A 19,820-nucleotide genomic window follows, 5' to 3' on the forward strand; every position below is an offset into this window, starting at 1 on the left:
GAAGGGATAAAAAATAAAAAATTAAAATACAAGTTATTTATTGGTCCACAAAAACTTGCGTCCTTCATTCTCATGCATTTGTTTCTTGTCTTCTGCATTCCCTTATATAATACAGAATCATCAAGACAATTGGGGAGGGGATATTTGCAGTTGTTTTAAGGACCAAATGTCTAAAGGATGGAAAGTACTATGTCTGTAAGACAGTAAAACAGCCTCTAGAAAGGTAATTCAACTCACAGACTAGCAGAGATGTGTACCTTTTAATACAGTCATTAATACACACAACTGTATTTGACATGGTGATACATAAAACTGTAGAGAGGAGAGAGAGAGAGGAGAAAGGGGAGCGAGAAGGGAGAGAGAAGAGAGAGCAGTGAGAGGGGTGAGAGGGAAGAGGGGGAGAGGAGAGAGAGAGGAGAAAGGGGAGCGAGAAGGGAGAGAGAAGAGAGAGCAGTGAGAGGGGTGAGAGGGAAGAGGGGGAGAGGAGAGAGAGGGGAGAAAGGAGTAAGAGGGGAGTGGGGGGAGAGAGAAGAGAGAGGGGAGAAAGCAGAGAGAGGGTATATAGGGGGCAGGGAAGAGAGGGGAGAGAGGGGAGAGAAAGGAAAGAGAGGAGAGGGGAGAGAGAGAAGAGGGAGGGGAGAGGCGAGAGAGGGAGAAGGGAGAGAGAGGAGAGGGAGGGAAGGGAGAGGAGAGAGAGGAGAAAGAGGAGAGGGAGGGGAGAGACAACCAGCACTGGGGACCACCTTAAGCATGACAGATGACAGGTGACACACACACACACACACGCAAACCCCTGCGTCGTACTCATAGATGCTAATCTAGCACTGTAGAACAATACTCAGACTGAGTGTAGCTGTCCCCCCAGTAGCCAGGGCCTGTCCCTACCCCACACCCTCCTTCTGCACTGCCAGGATCCACCGTGAATGCCTCCCTGCCATCGTATCCAGGACCTGCCACTCACTGTGACAGAAGCAGGTCAGTGGTCAAAAACACAGGCTCCATCCCAGAACTCGTTCCTCCCTGACCTCCCTTTCCTGAAGCTGCTTTTTATTGGATTTAAGTTAATGTACAGAGACAGACAGAAGTTCAATATAGACAAAGTGCAGATATGTTATATTTGAATCATTTTCTTATGCCTATCTGTTACGTTCCCCAGTTTATGTGTTGTAGTTTGTGTATTTGCATGTGTTTTATTTCAGGAAATGGCTTCCTGAAATCCCTCAAGCAGCTGATTGGTCGACTCCAGGGCTAATTGGAGAGCTGACCCCGCCCCCTCGTCAAGACACAGCTGTCTCCAATTACCCATTCCTTCTGAAGCTATATAAAAGCCAGTGTTCTGTTCAGGAGGAGAGAGATTTGGAGGTAGGGATTGCTGAGAGAGATTTTGCTGAGAGAGATTTTGCTGAGAGAGATTTTGCTGAGAGAGATTTTGCTGAGAAAGATTTTGCTGAGGTCATTGCAGAGCGATTGTTTGTGATAGAGATTTGCTAGAGATATTTTGCTGGGAGGTCATTGCAGAGTGATTGATTGTGATAGAGAGATTTTTGCTGGAGGTTGATTTTGCTGGGAGTTCATTGCTGAGAGTGGGTATGTTCTGTGAGTTTGTTGCTCAGAGCTTATTTGATGTACTTTGTTTCTTAGTTTGTTTGTGAAATTATTTGATATTCTGTTTCATTTGTTCCCAGGGGAGAAGGGGAAGGCACCTTGGGAGTGTTTAGGCAAGAGGCCCGCGGGCATACATATACCCGTAGTATATTCACTGTCTAGGCACACTAGGTAAGACCTGGGTGGACCACCCCCTGTATTTTGGTTAGGGCACCAGGTGGTGCTAAATTAGGTAAGTAGTGGGTAGGCAGGTAAGATAGGAGAGGGGGCTTTGAGATTTACTTTCTTTGCTTTGGTTCCGTCCAGCCCCTTTTCCACATATTACCGTGTAAAGGAATAAAGTCCTTGTAAACGGTACCACATTCTGCCTGTTGTCATCCTTACTCGCACCTACAGTCCATACCTTTTTCACTTCACGGAGAGTTTAGTTGTAGCAGGGTGTTGCGTTCCCTCTTCATAGAGGCGTGCGTAACACTATCATTGTCTGTAATGTTCACTGTTTTTACAATGTAGAATTACACTACCGGTCAAAAGTTTTACAACACCAACGCATTCAAGGGTTTTTCTTTTATTTGTACTATTTTCTACATTGTAGAATAATAGTGAAGACATCAAAACTATGAAATAACACATGGAATAATGTAGTAACCAAAATATGTTATTATTGAGATTCTTCGAATAGCCTCCCTTTGCCTTGATGACAGCTTTGCACACTCTTGGCATTCTCTCATCCAGCTTCACCTGGAATGCTTTTCCAACAGTCTTGAGGGAGTTCCCACATGTGTTGAGCACTTGTTGGCTGATTTTCCTTCACTCTGCGTTCCAACTCATCCCAAACCATCTCAATTGGGTTGAGGTCAGGGGATTGTGGAGACCAGGTCATCTGATGCAGCACTCCATCACTCTCCTTCTTGGTGGAATAGCCCTTACACCGCCTGGAGGTGTGTTAGGTCATTGTCCTGTTGAAACACAAATGATTGTCCCACTAAGCCCAAACCAGATGGGATGGCATATCGCTGCAGAATGCTGTGGTAGCCATGCTGGTTAAGTGTGCCTTGAATTCTAACTAATTCACAGACAGTGTCACCTGCAAAGCACCCCCGCACCATAACACCTCCTCCATGCTTTACGGTGGGAAATACACATGCAGAGATCATCTGTTCAACCACAGCGCGTCTCACAAAGACACGGCGGTTGGAACCAAAAATCTCAAATTTGGACTCCAGACCAAAGGACAGATTTCCAGCGGTCTAATGTCCATTGCTCTTGTTTCTTGGCCCAAGCAAGTCTCTTCTTCTTATTGGTGTCCTTTAATAGTGGTTTCTTTGCAGCAATTGAAGGCCTGATTCACACAGTCTCCGCTGAACAGTTGATGTTGAGATGTGTTTGTTACTTGAACTCTGTGAAGCATTTATTTGGGCTGCAATTTCTGAGGCTGGTATCTCTAATGAACTTATCCTCTGCAGCAGAGGTAACTTTGGGTCTTCCTTTCCTGTGGCGGTCCTCGTGAGAGCCAGTTTCATCACAGCGCTTGATGGTTTTTGCAACTGCACTTAAAGAAACTTTAAAAGTTCTTGAAATTTTCCAGATTGACTGATCTTCATGTCTTAAAGTAATGATGGACTGTACTTTCTCTTTGCTTATTTGAGCTTTTCTTGCCATCATATGGACTTGGTCTTTTACCAAATAGGGCTATTTTCTGTATATCCCCCCTACAACTGATTTGCTCAAATGCATTAAGAAGGGAAACAAATCCACAATTAACTTTTAACAAGACACACCTGTTAATTGAAATGCATTCCAGGTGTCTACCTCATGAAGCTGGTTAAGAGAATGCCGAGAGTGTGCAAAGCTGTCTTCGAGGCAAAGGGTGGCTATTTGAAGAATCTCAAATATAAAATATATTTGTTTAACACTTTTTTGGTTATTACATGATTCCATGTGTTATTGCATAGTTTTTATGTCTTCGTTATTATGCGACAATGTAAAAAATAATACAAATAAAGAAAAACCCTTGAATGAGTTGGTGTTCTTGTCACGGATCCCTCCAGAACGTTCATCACGCACATGTGTCCCCTATTCCCACTGATTAGTACTTAAGTTTGCCCTTTGGTTTCCATTGGGCAGTCGATCATTGTTACAATGTGCGTTTGGAGTGCTGTGCTTTGAGCTTTCGTGCCCTTGTGGATTGCGCAGATGATTAAGGGTCTCGTCCCAGGTGTTATTTATTCCAGGTACTCCAAGCTCTTATGTTTTGGGTGTGTTTTCTGTGTTTTCTTACGTGATTGTTTTCTGTGTTTTGTTACGTGATTGTTTGGTCTTCGTCCCCGTGCCTTTACACAGCACGCCGTAATTTGGGCTTCGTAAAAAAACTATTCCGCATTCCTGCGCCTGTCTCCCAACCCTTTATATCAACGTGACAGTTCTAAAACTTTTGACCGGTAGTGTACATTTTACGTGAGATGACGTAAAGGCATATTTTCGTCTCTGTATGGGCAGCAGTTATATTCTACCCTACTCTGATAAAGATAATTATAGGTTCTGTCTTCTTGTCCCTCCAGCCCAGAGAGGAGTCCCATCACCAGGCCTTGGAGAGCAGTACCATGCCCCCACTGGGTAGTACCAGTGATTTGGTGTTGTTCCTATTTGTTTAGTACAATGTTTGATGATGCACTGTCCATATATTTAAGCAGATTATTCTACCTGTTTGTGTATAACATCACATGTTATGTACGTTTCTGCATATGTACCAATATGTTCTAAACCTGTTAAGAACTGGACATCCAATCACGTTCCTGCTTATGGAAGCAGCACATAACTGTGAATGTTGCTAAAAGGTCTTAAAAATGATAGATTTCAGAATTGTTATGTGTTTACAAATTAAAGGTTCCATCTTATATCAAACCATTTCCTCTAAAGGCTGATATCCCACCTTGGTATTGGAGGGAATTTCAATTGTTAGAGATGTAACTGCAACCAATGATGTAGCTATATAAACAGCAGAATGAATAGGTATGTATATGTCTGCAACTGGTCCTTCTTTCAGTGGTTCTTTCAGCGCAGACCACTTCTGTTTTTCTGAGACTGAGCAGAGAGAGAGAAAAAGAGGTCCTGACACCTCATTCTTAAAAATAACACAGCTAGTAATTTCATGCATTCAAAATAATACAAATAAATATTGAGATGCATTTGCATTTTACAACTCAAAATATCATAACAGTAAATATATAGAAATAAAATATATATATATAATATAAAAATATACGTAACAGTAAATATATAGAAATATAATATAAATATATATATAATATAAAAATATACGTAACAGTAAAATTGAAATATGTCCTTGTCTTTCACAGTCTCCCTGTCCACAACAGTGACAGATCTAAAGCCTGATAGAACAGTGAGTCAGGTGGTCTCTACTCGCTTTTGATGGAAAGTGTAACTCACACATCATTAGAGGTGTTACACTGAGCTAGTGGATGAAACAAGTACTGATCTGCAGGTAGACTCCAGATACCAGGTCACACAACCTTCTCCCTGTGACAATCCTGAGGGAGAACAACAGGAAGTGGATACGTCAGCTGACTGAAGGAGGAAAAGTGAAGACCTTCATTGACTTCACCTCCATGTTCTCAGAAGGTATGTAGTATTCTTGTTATAATCCTGTTATAATTTGTAAATAAAGTTAAGATCTGTAATGACATTAAAGTGAATGTCAAACCTGATCCTTTCTCCTGATATCAGTGATTAGTGAACAAGCATACTGCTCTCTACTGAATGTGTCTGATGACTTATTTAAAAATTAACTTAGAGAATATTCTTCTCCTAGTATCAGTCCACTCTTAGAATATGGCTCCATTTCATTCAAAAAAATGTATTCCTTTCCTTCTTCCCTTATTCACTCCCCTTCATAGATCTGACAGGTGGTCGTAAGGAGTTGTTCCATGTAGTTTTCAGCCATATTTCACATTTCCAATCTTACCAGAGTTAAAGAGGGCAAAAGAGAGGGAACATTCACATCCCACAGGAATGAAACACAGCCTTTACCTTTGTTGGAATTTCAAATGCTATCAGCAGTAAACTGGTGATTTTATCATCGGTGGCTGAGGTGTAAAACTGCTTCATTTCTACCATAACCCCTGACTTCTGACCCCTGGTTTAACCCGACAGTACCCCATGCCAGAGAGCAGGATCCACAACTACATGTACCAGCTCTGCAAGTCTCTGGACCACATACACAAGTAATCACAGATGAGCATTAGGAGAGCGGACTCCCTTCTGATGTGTGTGTGTGGGTCAAGGGTCATTTCAGTTAAGTTTATTGACATGTAACTTCTCTCCCCACAGTCATGGGCTCTTCCACCGGGACATCAAACCAGAGAACAATCTGATTAAGGTGAGACAGATTCCCATAGACAGAGATGTTTTGAGTTTGGAGGAGAACTCTACTGAACCTACCATGATGGCACTAAGAATGCCATGACAAACACTCAGTTACATTGTTACTATACTTTGTATTCAGTCACTGTTTTATGAAATTGGATGCTCAGTAAAATGTTTCTTTATCATTTAAAAGCCACACATTCCAGCCTTCATCAGCCAGCCTCATACAGTACTTGGTGGTAGGACAGTATAAAACACACACAGTAGTAGTATTCTGTGTCTTCTCCCCTAAACAGAAGGACACTGAAGCTGGGGGACTTTGGCTCGTGTTAGAGTGTTTACTCCCACCCTACACAGAGTAAATCTCTACACGTTGGTACAGAACCCCAGAGTGCCTCGTAACGGACAGACACTACTCTCACAAGTATTCATTAATCAGGTAGCCTCCAGGGCTGTGTCTTGTACAAGATCATAAGGAACCAAACCAATCACATTATACTCTGACAGACGTACCAGTGAGTTTCACCACTAGGTGGTGCCATGTAACTAGTTAAAGGGAAGTGGGATCCTCTTCTTGTCCTAAACCTAGTCCCTACTTGTTTAGTGGAAGTGTGTGCATCCCAATAATATCTCCTTTCTCCTGAAGAGTGCACTCGTTCACTACTTCCCACAAATCTAAACTCATTGGACTGGTGGGAGTTTCCACCACCATATTTGTTTTAAATCAGAGAAGGGAAGTGAACAAGTGCACTTTGGGAGAAAGGAGAGACCATTGGGACATCACTTGTGTAACCCCGCCTCCACCCTCTGTTTGATTATGCGAAACCCTCCACCTCTTCCTGTCTCTTGCAGCCTCTGGCCTCTCTTTCCTGGGTCAAACGAGCTGGACCAGGGCTCAAAGATACATGATGTCCCTGGAACGCCCAAAGTAGCTGTCCTCCGCAAATTCAAGCCGTGAGCAGAGACCTCTTATCATGACTGCTACTTTGTTATTGATAGAAGTCACTGCTTGAACATAGCCTAACTTTGACATATTCTGTCAGTTTCTAGAAAAGGGGTCCAGCTACTGTTGTTATTCTGGCTGTTTGACGTGACTAAGTTAGCCGTAGTTGGCTAGCATTAAGCAAGGGGTAAGAACGTTACCAAACATTTGGGCAATGGAACATTTAGAACCAACGACTGGGTCGCGTCCATAGATACAGAACAAAAAGACTTAATGACTGGGTCGCATCTGGCAACCGAACCGATAGAATGAACGACCAGCCGGCTTCAGTAGCAACCTTAGATTTGTGTCAGGACTATATCTTGTGAAAGGATGAAATAGCATGAATACATTTATGACATTTTTTGAATATGTTCGTAATCTATTGTATAAAAGTGGTTTGCCCCGACAACACCTGTGCCAATACATACTCCAAATACAGGATTCGCTGGCATTATCACTTAAATATTGTACTTGTTAGTTGATTTCACAGGCATATTTCAATCTCTGGTTGGACAAAAGTTACATTTATCCTATTCTGATAAAGATGATTATAGATGCCGTCTTGTCCCTCTAGCCCAGAGAGGAGTCACATCGCCAGGCCTTGGACAGCTGTACCCCCCCCCCCGGATAGGACCAGTGGAGACCCAAAACACTGACTGCCTCACTACTCCCAGCCCCATAATGCTGGTGTGGGTGGTTAAGTCACAATTTGGTGGTTTAATATAGGTTCCAAGAAACCCTCCATTCAGCTCTTTTAGAGCCATAGCTAAACAGTTAGTCCAACAGACTTGTGTTAAGCCTCAAGACTGATTTCATTTGAATTAACTACTAGGTCTCATGTGCCCATACAATACTACTAAAACAAACGGTGCTGAAGCTAAACTCATGAGAAACATTTAGAGGAAAGTCCTCTGGTGACTGACTATCCATTCAGCCCACTAGTAAAAGACTGGAGGTCAGAGACAAGGTCTGTCAAAGCTGTTTAATAGGAGTCACACGGTGAGGGGAAAAAACCCTCCCACTGTTAGACCTCCACTGCCTACCTGGGTGCATCACACCCTCCCTATTCAGGGAGGTGAAACTGTCAGGGGAGAACTTCCCGGAAGCTTGGTAGCGCTACGATCATGCTTATAGAAGTCCATTGTCAGCAATGGTTGGAAGATGACCTTAGAGCTACAAAGCTTTAAGCAATGCAATAAATAGACAATTTTCACCTAATACATTTCGATGTGAACGTTTCACTCCCCTGAGCTAGCCCCAGCACTCATACCACCAAGTATTGATGTTCAAGAAGTGTCAGTTGTCTGGATCACACATTTTCGACATCAGTCCTGTCGTCATAACTCCTGTACCGCCATAGTCCACACAACCATAACACCAGTTCAGTCATATTAGTTATATACTAGGTAGGTAAGTGAATTGACACGTTTAGAGTACTGGTGCCTATTAATGGGTGAGAGACCTATGTCAGCAGTAGTCTTCCATGTTTTACCTGAGCTCTGAGTGATGGCTGAATTAGACGGCTCCTATCTTAGCCTACGGCCCGGTCCTAAATCAACCTCTAGCACCTACGACCTGTGCCCTCGTGCAAATCTGAGAGGATTGGATAGGCATATAAGCAATATAGTGAAAATTGTGGTGCTATATCTACTTACATAATCCAGGTCTACGCAAGGGCATAGGGTGGTTTTGGGAGTGGACATACCTGCCTACATAGTGGTCTGCAGCAACAGGCTAGCTTTCAGCACTACCTATTAGATAGAGGTTTCCATGGAGACAAACATATCATTAAGAAAAATACACCTGAATTCTCTTTATGTACAACAGAAAAGCAAAAACAACCTGCATATTCAAGATTAATTTTTAATATTATTATGTATATATTTTTCTGCATTAGAAATATCACTATTTTCTGAAATGAAGAACTTCCAACTGGTGTAATAATAATTTCACCCATAAATCATCAAAGTACAATATTTACATATAATACAGAGCCCATTTTTAAATCTGAAATAATATTAAAATAAATGTTCAATAGATATAAAAAGGTTTTCATTCTATTTATATTTTTAACAGCCTTGTCAGGGGAGTCCTTGCACACTCCAAAATTGTAAAGCCATTCTCTAACTTAAGTGCAAACAATTCTCATTTTTTTCCTTCTTTAAACCCCTATGATTGCAGCATCCAGACAGAGATACCTCGCATCAACCCAAGTGCATCCAAAGGCTGTCTTCAAATATCTTGTTGTTGTCCCATTATAATTATGAATTAAAAATGAACACAGAACAGAAAGAAAAAAAATAATCAGTGCAAAATACTCAAGCTGTGATGTTCTGATTTAAATTAAAAACAGTTTATTTTCTTCTTTTAGTTAAAGGAAGCTAACTCCTCTGGTCTCCCTTTGCTGTGAACATGAGATCAAACTGCACCAGGGTTAGTCAGGGATGAGGGACTAGTGAGAAGAGATAGCACCTGTCCCTAAACAGCCCCTAACCCTTAGGTACTCAGGTAGATCTGAGGACTGGATAGGGGAAGAAATGTGGCTACTACCATATTGATTAAACCTATCCAAGTCTTTCAGATCTACACAAAATGTCAGAAGTAGTAGTGGCTAGGGGTTGTGTTTCTGGACCGGGCTAAGCTATTAGAGAGTCTGAAAACAAGCCTGAGCTCTTCCAGGGTTTGTTTCTGGAGCGGACTAGAGAAGGTTGAGGGGGAACAGAGGTGGAAACAAATAAAACACAGCCCTGCCAGCCTCCTGTCCCTGAACAACAGTTTCAATGCTCATGGACCATTTCAAGCTTTCTGCATGATCCTTTACACCCCTTTCAGACTGTGGGCCTCTCCACTTTCAGTGGTGGTGAAGGTGCGAGAGTGAAGAACAGCACTAATGGGCTATGGCGAGGTGTGGACAGGTCATCCTGTCCCATCTGTCGTCTGGTGGAGCTCGGTTTAGTTTAGCAGCACTAGCACCAGGGCTATACTACAGTCCCACTAGGAGAGTTGGTCGGGTTCTGAGATGGCAGTAAGCCCTGCAGGGGAGGAGAGGGGAATGAGTTAGAGGAGGAGAGACTTTTTGGACACTCAGAAAGGAAAAAACAATGCTATTTGAAACTTGTCATCAATGGGAAACAGTAGGTTACATCATCATCACAAAAAAATGTTTTTAGCACCAAAACAAATCCATAACATTTCTAAATTGCCAATTAAGCTCCTGGATTGATAACCATCCCTGTAAGGGTATCACAGTGGGCAAAAGAGGATGCTGCATAGCAAACCTAAACTGCCAATCAATAGTCAATCAACATTTTCAGAAATCTATGAGAAGTGTCTAGTCTAGGTGCCAGATGTCAAACTATAGTGTCTAGGGGAAGATCTCAATTACATACTCCTCCTTCCTCACCTCCTTCTCAAAACCCATTGGAGAAGGTCAGAGGGGCGGGACCTCTGGCTTTCTCATCCAATAGGTTTAAAGAAGGATTCAAATGAGATCTTCCCTAGGGGTTGGAAGTGGCTAGGGGTCTAGACTCACCACTTTCCCGGGCCTGGCCCATGTGCAAATGAAGCCCTCCTGGCAGGCTGTGACCAGACAGTCCTCCAGGAAGATTAGCACAGTGAGTCTCTCATGAGCGATCTTCTTACACACCAGTGGCTCCAGCAGAGGAACCTCCTCCATGCGCGGGCACAGCAGCGTGCCCAGAGTCTTAGCGGCATCCGCCTTGGCTGTCCGCGCCGCAGAGCTCAGTTGGTTGAGCTTGTCACTGCTCTTGCTGCTGATGTGGCCCATGCTGTGGTTGCGTTTGTGATCCTTCTCGTGGCGCTCCTTGCGTGTGTCGTGTAGCGACAGCGTGGCAAACTTGCTGACCCCGGTGGCGATGAAGGCGCTGTCGATGATGCTGCTTCCTTTGCTGCTCATGTGGCTGTTAGGCGTGGTGCTGCCCCCTGCGGGGCCAGTGGAGTGCGGCAGGCTGTTGGAGCGCGGCAGGGGAGCGGGGACTGAGTTAGAGAGGGTGCCACTGTTACCACTGCTACTGCTCACGGTGTTGTTGCCATTGGTGCCAGGTGGGTTAGTAGTAGTAGTAGTAGTAGTAGTAGTAGTAGTATTAGTGGCCGACCCAGTAGCTGGGGGGCTGGTGGCACTCATAACGTTTGTGTGAGTTCTGGTGCGTGACAGGGGCAGGTGGGGGAACAATATGTCCTCAGTCAGGTCCCACAGACACAGCTGGGTGTCCTGTCCCACCGAGCCAAAGCGATAGGTCACGCTGACCGGCCTGCCGTCTGTAGAGTTCCTCTTGGAGAGATGTGATTGGGAGCTGTTGGCCCGGTCCCGCCCACCTGCAAAATGGATCTGCTCGTGGAACTCCTCGTCGCTCCCGCTGAACTCTGCGGGCGGGTCGCTGTCCTCCACACTGGTCGTACAGTGGTCGAACGCCACTACACTCACCCACGACTTGTGGCCATGGCCCCTGGCAATCACCCTGCAGTCTGAGAAGGACCAGACAGTCACCAGGTCATCCTCCCCCCCAGCCACTATGTAGCGTCCGTCTGGACTCCAGCACACACACAGTAGTCCACCGAAGTAGCTCTTCATGGTGCCATGCAGCTCGGCCGCGTCAAAGCCGAACACACGCAGGAAGCCGTCCTGACTGGCACACGCCAGGAACTTCCCATCGGGGGAGAAGGCGAACTCGTTGAGCGCCCCCTCACCCACCGTCCAGCGTAGTAGGGGGTTGCGGGCCGACTTGCTCTTGCAGGTGTGCACGGCGTAGCCATCGCCCTGTTTGAGGAGCTGGTAGTGGGGTGGTGTGGTGCCACAGGTGTGCTCTACGTTGTACAGGTACAGGCTGCCGCTGGAGTGAGCCACCAGGAAGAGGCTCTCTGAGCCAGGGACCCACCGCACACACGTCACACCAGACTTGTCTATGAGTCTCTGAGGGTAAGGGACGGAGAGACGTAGACGTGAGTGTTGTAAAACATGCATTGAAAAGAAAACGTTTTAAACCGAGGACATGCTACTCAAACCCGTCTAAGTTCCAATAGCCACACTACCGTAACACCTAAACAGATGCCCAACACATCGTGTGGATATGGGAACGGAACAGTCATATTCTAATTTGCATTTGACGACAGTTTCCTCCCAGGTGAGGAAAGTCAACCACATACAGTGGGGCAAAAAAGTATTTAGTCAGCCACCAATTGTGCAAGTTCTCCAACTTAAAAAGATGAGAGGCCTGTAATTTTCATCATAGGTACACTTCAACTATGACAGACAAAATGAGAAAAGAAAAATCCAGAAAATCACATTGTAGGATTTTTTATGAATTTATTTGCAAATGATGGTGGAAAATAAGTATTTGGTCAATAACAAAAGTTTCTCAATACTTTGTTATATACCCTTTGTTGGCAATGACAGAGGTCAAACGTTTTCTGTAAGTCTTCACAAGGTTTTCACACACTTGCTGGTATTTTGGCCCATTCCTCCATGCAGATCTCCTCTAGAGCAGTGATGTTTTGGGGCTGTTGCTGGGCAACACAGACTTTCAACTCCCTCCAAAGATTTTCTATGGGGTTGAGATCTGGAAACTGGCTAGGCCACTCCAGGACCTTGAAATGCTTCTTACGAAGCCACTCCTTCGTTGCCCGGGCGGTATGTTTGGGATCATTGTCATGCTGAAAGACCCAGCCACGTTTCATCTTCAATGCCCTTGCTGATGGAAGGAGGTTTTTACTCAAAATCTCACGATACATGGCCCCATTCATTCTTTCCTTTACACGGATCAGTCGTCCTGGTCCCTTGCAGAAAAACAGCCCCAAAGCATGATGTTTCCACCCCCATGCTTCACAGTAGGTATGGTGTTCTTTGGATGCAACTCAGCATTCTTTGTCCTCCAAACACGACGAGTTGAGTTTTTACCAAAAAGTTATATTTTGGTTTCATCTGACCATATGACATTCTCCCAATCTTCTTCTGGATCATCCAAATGCTCTCTAGCAAACTTCAGACGGTCCTGGACATGTACTGGCTTAAGCAGGGGGACACGTCTGGCACTGCAGGATTTGAGTCCATGGCGGCGTAGTGTGTTACTGATGGTAGCCTTTGTTACTTTGGTCCCAGCTCTCTGCAGGCCATTCACTAGGTTCCCCCGTGTGGTTCTGGGATTTTTGCTCAACGTTCTTGTGATCATTTTGACCCCACGGGGTGAGATCTTGCGTGAAGCCCCAGATCGAGGGAGTTTATCAGTGGTCTTGTATGTCTTCCATTTCCTAATAATTGCTCCCACAGTTGATTTCTTCAAACCAAGCTGCTTACCTATTGCAGATTCAGTCTTCCCAGCCTGGTGCAGGTCTACAATTTTGTTTCTGGTGTCCTTTGACAGCTCTTTGGTCTTGCCCATAGTGGAGTTTGGAGTGTGACTGTTTGAGGTTGTGGACAGGTGTCTTTTATACTGATAACAAGTTCAAACAGGTGCCATTAATACAGGTGGATACAGTGGAGGACAGAGCAGCATCTTAAAGAAGAAGTTACCGGTCTGTGAGAGCCAGAAATCTTGCTTGTTTGTAGGTTAAGAACACATTTTTACTTTCAATGACGGCCTAGAAACGGTGGGTTAACTGCCTCGTTCAGGGGAGGAACGACAGATTTTTACCTTGTCAGCTCGGGGGATTCAATATTGCAACCTTACAGTTAACTAGTCCAACGCTCTAACCACCTGCCTCTCATTGCACTCCACGAGGAGACTGCCTGTTATGCGAATGCAGTAAGCCAAGGTAAGTGGCTGGCTAACATTAAACTTCTTATAAAAAACAATCAATCACTAGTTAACTACACATGGTTGATGATATTACTAGTTTATCTAGCGTGTCCTGTGTTGCATATAATCGATGCGGTGCATAGCGTTGCTCCAATGTGTAGCTAACCATAAACATCAATGCCTTTCTTAAAATCAATACACAGAAGTATAGATTTTTAAACCTGCATATTTTGCTAAAAGAAATCCAGGTTTGCAGGCAATATTAACCAGGTGAAATTGTCTCACTTCTCTTGCATTCATTGCACACAGAGTCAGTGTATATGCAACAGTTTGGGCTCCCTAATTTGACAGACTTTTACATAATAATGACATAACATTGAAGGTTGTGCAAAGTAACAGGAATATTTAGACTTATGGATGCCACCCGTTAGATAAAATACGGAACGGTTCCGTATTTCACTGAAAGAATAGAAGAAGAAGTCTTGTTTTTGAGATGATAGTTTCCGGATTCAACTATATTAATGACCTACGGCTCGTATTTGTGTGTGTTATAATATTATAATTAAGTCTATGATTTGATAGAGCAGTCTGACTGAGCGGTGGTAGGCAGCAGCAGCAGCTCGTAAGCATTCATTCAAACAGCACATTTGTTTGACAGCAGCTGTTTATGACTTCAAGCCTATCAACTCCCGAGATTAGGCTGGTGTAACCGATGTGAAATGGCTAGCTAGTTAGCGCGTTGCGCGCTAATAGCGTTGCAAACGTCACTCGCTCTGAGACTTGGAGTAGTTGTTCCCCTTGCTCTGCATGGGTAACACTGCGTCGAGGAATGCTGTTGTCGTTGTGTTCCTGGTTTGAGCCCAGGTAGGAGCGAGGAGAGGGACGGAAGCTATACTGATACACTGGCAATACTAAAGTGTCTATAAGAACATCCAATAGTCAAAGGTTAATGAAATACAAATCGTATAGAGAGAAATAGTCCTATAATCCCTATAATAACTACAACCTAAAACCTCTTACCTTGGAATATTGAAGACTCCTGTTAAAAGGAACCACCAGCTTTCATATGTTCTCATGTTCTGAGCAAGGAACTTAAACGTTAGATTTTTTACATGGCACATATTGCACTTTTACTTTCTTCTCCAACACTTTGTTTTTGCATTATTTAAACCAAATTGAACATGTTTCATTTTATTTGAGGCTAAATTGATTTTATTGATGTATTATATTAAGTTAAAATAAGTGTTCATTCAGTATTGTTGTAATTGTCATTATTACAAATAAAAATAAATAAAAAAATTAAATGGCCGATTAATCGGTATCGGCGTTGAAAAATCATAATGGGTAGACCTCTACTTGATATTCAGTCACAGGAGACTCATCTTAGCCAGTCTGGCTAAAGTGAACTCTGCTGGACCCACCTCCTCATTGAAGAGCTTGCTAGTCTCCTTCTTGATGGGGTCGATGAGCTGCACCTGGCCAGCCGAGAAGCCCACCAGCAGGGAGACGCTTTCCGCCGTGGCCGTGAGGGGGTTGAAGTCATGACACGTGGGCTGCGTTCCTTTGTAGATCCTCTTGTCTATGGGCTTGCTCAGGTCAGCAGCCTTGTGAAGAAACACAAGACAGTCAGAATCACATATAGCAATTATCTTAGTTCAACATACACCTCAGTGATTTTACAAGGCCACTCCTGTCACTATAACACCTGCAGGTAATGCACTGACCTAATGAGAACCAGTGGTAATGCAACAGAAGGCCTATTAGCCAACTGAAATACAGACATGAAAGACCTCGTCTGCAGTGACCTCAAGTAGCCTCAGCCCCACCGCTTCCTTTACTTCTCTCCAAGGACTTCCACCATCCTTCACACAACCCCCCCAAAAAACATCCTAGTGACCTAGAAATCATTACCTAGCAAGTAGCAACATTCTGTCAAACTTGCCCAAGGACAATCATGTCAAGGGCATTAGAGGTATCGCATGTCCGCAAATTCCACTTTATTAAGCTACCTCAGAGGCACCAGACACCGGTCCTGCTGCCCAGACAATCATTAGCACCGGCAGAGAGCGAGACAGACCAAAAGAGAGACAGACACACAGAGAGAGAGACAGAAAAAGAGATGTCCACTCCAGTGGGGAAATATAGGTTACCTTGCAGTGCCAGTGTCTACCAACAGTTGTCTTGGGCAGAGACAGGCCTATGGCGAGACAACTTGATTCTAACCAGACAAATGCTTGTGTGAACACTGAGGGGGTTATGTCAGTTATTTTTAGTTTTTTTCAATTTAACCTTTATCTAACTAGGCAAGTCGGTTAAAAACTCATTCTTATTTACAATGACGGCTTACCAAAAGGCCTCCTGCAGGGATGGGGGCTGGGATAAAAATATAGGACAACACACATCCCGACAAAGAGACAACACTAAATAAATAGACCCAATACAACATAGCATGGCAGCAGCACAACATGGCAGCAGCACAAAAAAACAGCTGTTGTCAAATTGCTGTTGTCAGCTGTTGTCAAATTCATAGGTGTAAAACATCTAAGAGCACTGGGTTTGTGGACAGCTGGTCGGTACTAGGCAGTTGGTGGTACAGTAGGACGCTGTAGATGGATTTGAGGCCCCCGGAAAGTATAGGTTAGGTTATCACCCATAAGATGAGTAGCGATATTGATGAGGGACAATAGTTTTTCCTGTCAGCATGAACTGACCAGGAAAACCTCCTGGCCCTAGGGTTGATACTGTAGGACTCTGGTGGTCTAACTCACAGTTTCCAAAACTAGATCCCAGGGCCCCCCTCCTGGGTGCACATTTTAGTTTTTGCCCGAGCACTACACTAAGTGTAGGGTAAACATTAAACCATGCACCCAGGGGGGGGGGGGGGGGGGGGGGCAGGACTGAGTTTGGGAAACCTTGGTCTAACTGAGTGGAGGACCAACGGAGGCAGTGGGGGAGGTAAGGCTGTCATAAGACTGTTGACAGATCTGTCAGAGCAGGGCCAGCACTAATGAAATTAGGATCTTTTCCACACTTCAATATGCCAAGAATCCATGCAGTTCCAAAGCCCTGGACAAACCAGTAGCCAAAGCCCTGGACAAACCAGTAGCCAAAGCCCTGGACAAACCAGTAGCCAAAGCCCTGGACAAACCAGTAGCCAAAGCCCTAATCTATCCACGGAACTTTTACTAATGTGAAACTCATAAGAGACAGGTCATTGATTTAGCCTACATCTCTGTGTCCCATCCAGTACAATATCCTGCTGATCTGTGTACCATCATCAGATGAATAATACCATGGCAAATTCAATCACACCAAGGGCCACAGATATGATCCCTAACAGACCTAACTCTGAACTCCAGCATAAGAGAGATAAAAGTGTGAGTGACTGCACACTGGGTCAGCGGCAAAAAAAAATACCCATTTTGCCAATTAGGCAAGAGGATGCTTAGCCTTCTGCCTCCTTGTCATCAACTGAGAAATGTCCTCACAGACACTGCTAAAATATAATCCAATGCCACTATCAAATTAATTAGGAGATTTCAACACAGACTAGGCTATGTCCTAAGTCTTTGGTAATGAGCGAGAGACTGTAGGCCTATTCACAAAGCCGACCCACTGGGCTCGCTGACATCTCAGCTGTTTGCTCGGTTTTCTAGTCAGGCAGTAGCTCTGCTGTCCTATACCTGATGGGTATACTACAAAGCAGGACAAATGAGTTAGCCTTTGAACACCAGAAATTACTATTGATTTTCTGGTTCATTAAGAAAGCTAAAATTAGACGTGTTTTTGGTTGTTCAGACAAATTAGACCATGTCGATTTCCTGCTCATCTTTTTATAAAATTGTTGGGGAAGTTAACTCACTGGCTAACTCATTGGTCCTGCTTTGTAGAATACCCCTCTAGTCTTCGCTGATTACAGGAAGGACTACAGAGACCTCAGTTCAGTCCTGTACCGTGGCTATTGCCAAATAGCCCAATATACCCCGCCAAAGCCTAGTGGTTAGCTTCTTCCAAAATCAAGCTTCTCTTGGTAACAGCAGATAATCCCCTCCTGCAGACAGACAAACTGCAGACAGTTCAGGTCAGAGAATGTATAAAATGTTTGCAATGTGCTCGTTAGCATTTAGTTTGCATTCTCTATGGGATGTTACATGTACGTGTTAGCATTGCTAACGTTCGGATAACAGGCTCAACGGGGTTTGAAAAAATGCGCCCCTTGTGCCGGTATTACCGAATATCCCGGAATCGCACAAGGTCAGTATGAAGGTACAACAATCTGGATACCGTCCAACCCAACTAATCACTTTGCTAGATAGCGATAGCTACTAAATTAGCAAATCAAATGCACAACTGCAGAGCATTTAGCACATTTTAGACAGATAACGTAGAAGTTACAAGATATCTAGCTGGCAAACATTTAGTTATGAATTCCGTACTGAAACTATATCACCTAGTGCTTCCTGCACACCAGTGAGTGACTCACAAGGCTCTGGTCTCGTTGTTGTGTGCTTGTAAACAAACACCACGTGACTGGGGCCTACCGGTAAGCTTCATAATGAAACATTATGTGACAGCTGAAATTATTAACATATTACACAAGTTGACTGCAGTTATTTACTTGAAAAGTAGCTACAAATATTCAAATGTATTAAAAATGTTCGAAGACAATTTCAACGATATTGAAAAACCATCCCATGGCTTTCCAAATACCCCGGTATACCACTAAAACCAACATCCATTAGTCAGAAACACTTGCAAAAATTGAGGTGATAACTTAAACTTAAAATATCTTACAATCACCCACACAAATCTACTCCATCCTCGAAGTCCCCATGTTAACACCAACTAGGCCAACACAGCAAGTCCTAGAAGCAGTCCAACATCTTCCTCATCATAACAATAGAAATGCCCGAGCAGCCACAACACACGATAAGTTAATGGTGTCTGACAATGTGATATAAGTTTCACTTGTTTTATGTTTTGAATAAGTTTAGAAATGTGAAGACACAAACAATAGGACATTTCATCGTCATTATCACGAGATGCCTTAAACAGCTCGATGCAATGACATCATCCCTGTCACTATCAGACCCAGACAAATCACTTGCAATTCATCATCCAGAAACACAGCTCGCTTCCAACCAAACACACTTTCACAATAAACAGTACCAAGCTGGCTTTGGGGCCTTGAAGGACTAGCATAGGACACATAACTAGTTGTCTATACAATAGTTGACTATTCTATGATCGCAAAGAACCTGTGCAGAGTAAATAAAAAAAATAGCACTAAAAACACCACTGTTGTCAGTTATCACTCTAACCTCATTATACACAATATGTACATTACTTAACGTGTCGCATTTAACGTACTCTGCAACTGCAGAAGATGTCAATCAACATGTCAGAACTGAAGACGGGCAGTTCCAAGGTTAAAGCGTGCATATTCACATAGCTAGAGAAAACAAACAGTCCAAGAGGCCATTCACTTGAATCGAACCGGTTAGTTGGCTAACTAGGTGGGCGATATACACATACCAGCACTTCTCCACAGGGTGCGGGCAAAACAAACTGTGGCGATGCTACTAACTAGCTAGTTAGCCACCATAGCTAAGTGGCCTACTCTGGTTAGCTATCTGCGCACGTCAGCGAAACTTCTAAACTGGACAGCACATTGCTATGCATTTGAACACGCACATTAGCGTTTTAATAATAAAAGTTGTCATCTTTGAGTGCTGTTTACCTTTCTTACGCCTTTGTAGATGTAAAAGTACAGTTCCCGGCCCACATTGAAACAGATTCTGTCGCCGTTGCCTGACTGGTCGTTCACGTTCACGAATGAGACTTTTACCGGATTTGAGCCCTGTGAATTAAAAGGCACCCTGTTAGGGCGGCTATATTCGGAGTGAGTGAGGAGTTTATAGACACCTTCCCGAGTGGTGAATTGAGTTTTAATTTCGTTCATCTCCTTCCCTCCTCCCTCCGCAGCCATCTTGGAAATTGGCGTTCATCCTGTCCAAAACCCGGATCTTACCAACGATGTGTATTCAACCTGGATGATATACCGAGACTGGGTATTAAAGCCAACGCGCACC

General features: G+C 43.9%; 1 protein-coding gene across 1 annotated transcript; it reads right to left on the reverse strand.

The window, feature by feature from the left end:
- Positions 1-7,943: 7,943 nt before the first annotated feature.
- Positions 7,944-19,797, reverse strand: LOC139407314 (WD repeat-containing protein 20-like). Its single transcript, XM_071150996.1, has 4 exons — positions 19,469-19,797; positions 15,150-15,332; positions 10,509-11,906; positions 7,944-10,008 (listed from the first exon to the last, which is right to left on the reverse strand). The coding sequence occupies exons 1-4, from the start codon at positions 19,715-19,717 to the stop codon at positions 9,955-9,957; spliced, it is 1,884 nt and encodes a 627-aa protein (XP_071007097.1). The 5' UTR covers positions 19,718-19,797; the 3' UTR covers positions 7,944-9,954.
- Between the last annotated feature and the right edge of the window lie 23 nt (positions 19,798-19,820).

The sequence above is a fragment of the Oncorhynchus clarkii genome, chromosome 4, assembly GCF_045791955.1.
Source record: "Oncorhynchus clarkii lewisi isolate Uvic-CL-2024 chromosome 4, UVic_Ocla_1.0, whole genome shotgun sequence".
Classification (NCBI taxonomy): domain Eukaryota; kingdom Metazoa; phylum Chordata; class Actinopteri; order Salmoniformes; family Salmonidae; genus Oncorhynchus; species Oncorhynchus clarkii.

Coding starts and splice junctions, on each gene's coding strand:
- LOC139407314 (XM_071150996.1), bottom strand. CDS start 19,717: ATGGCTGCGGAGGGAGGAGGGAAGGAGATGAACGAAATTAAAACTCAA. Junction 11,907..15,149: donor GCAAGCTCTTCAATGAGGAG/GTGGGTCCAGCA, acceptor CCTTACCCTCAG/AGACTCATAGACAAGTCTGG. Junction 10,009..10,508: donor GGGCCAGGCCCGGGAAAGTG/GTGAGTCTAGAC, acceptor CCTCCCCTGCAG/GGCTTACTGCCATCTCAGAA.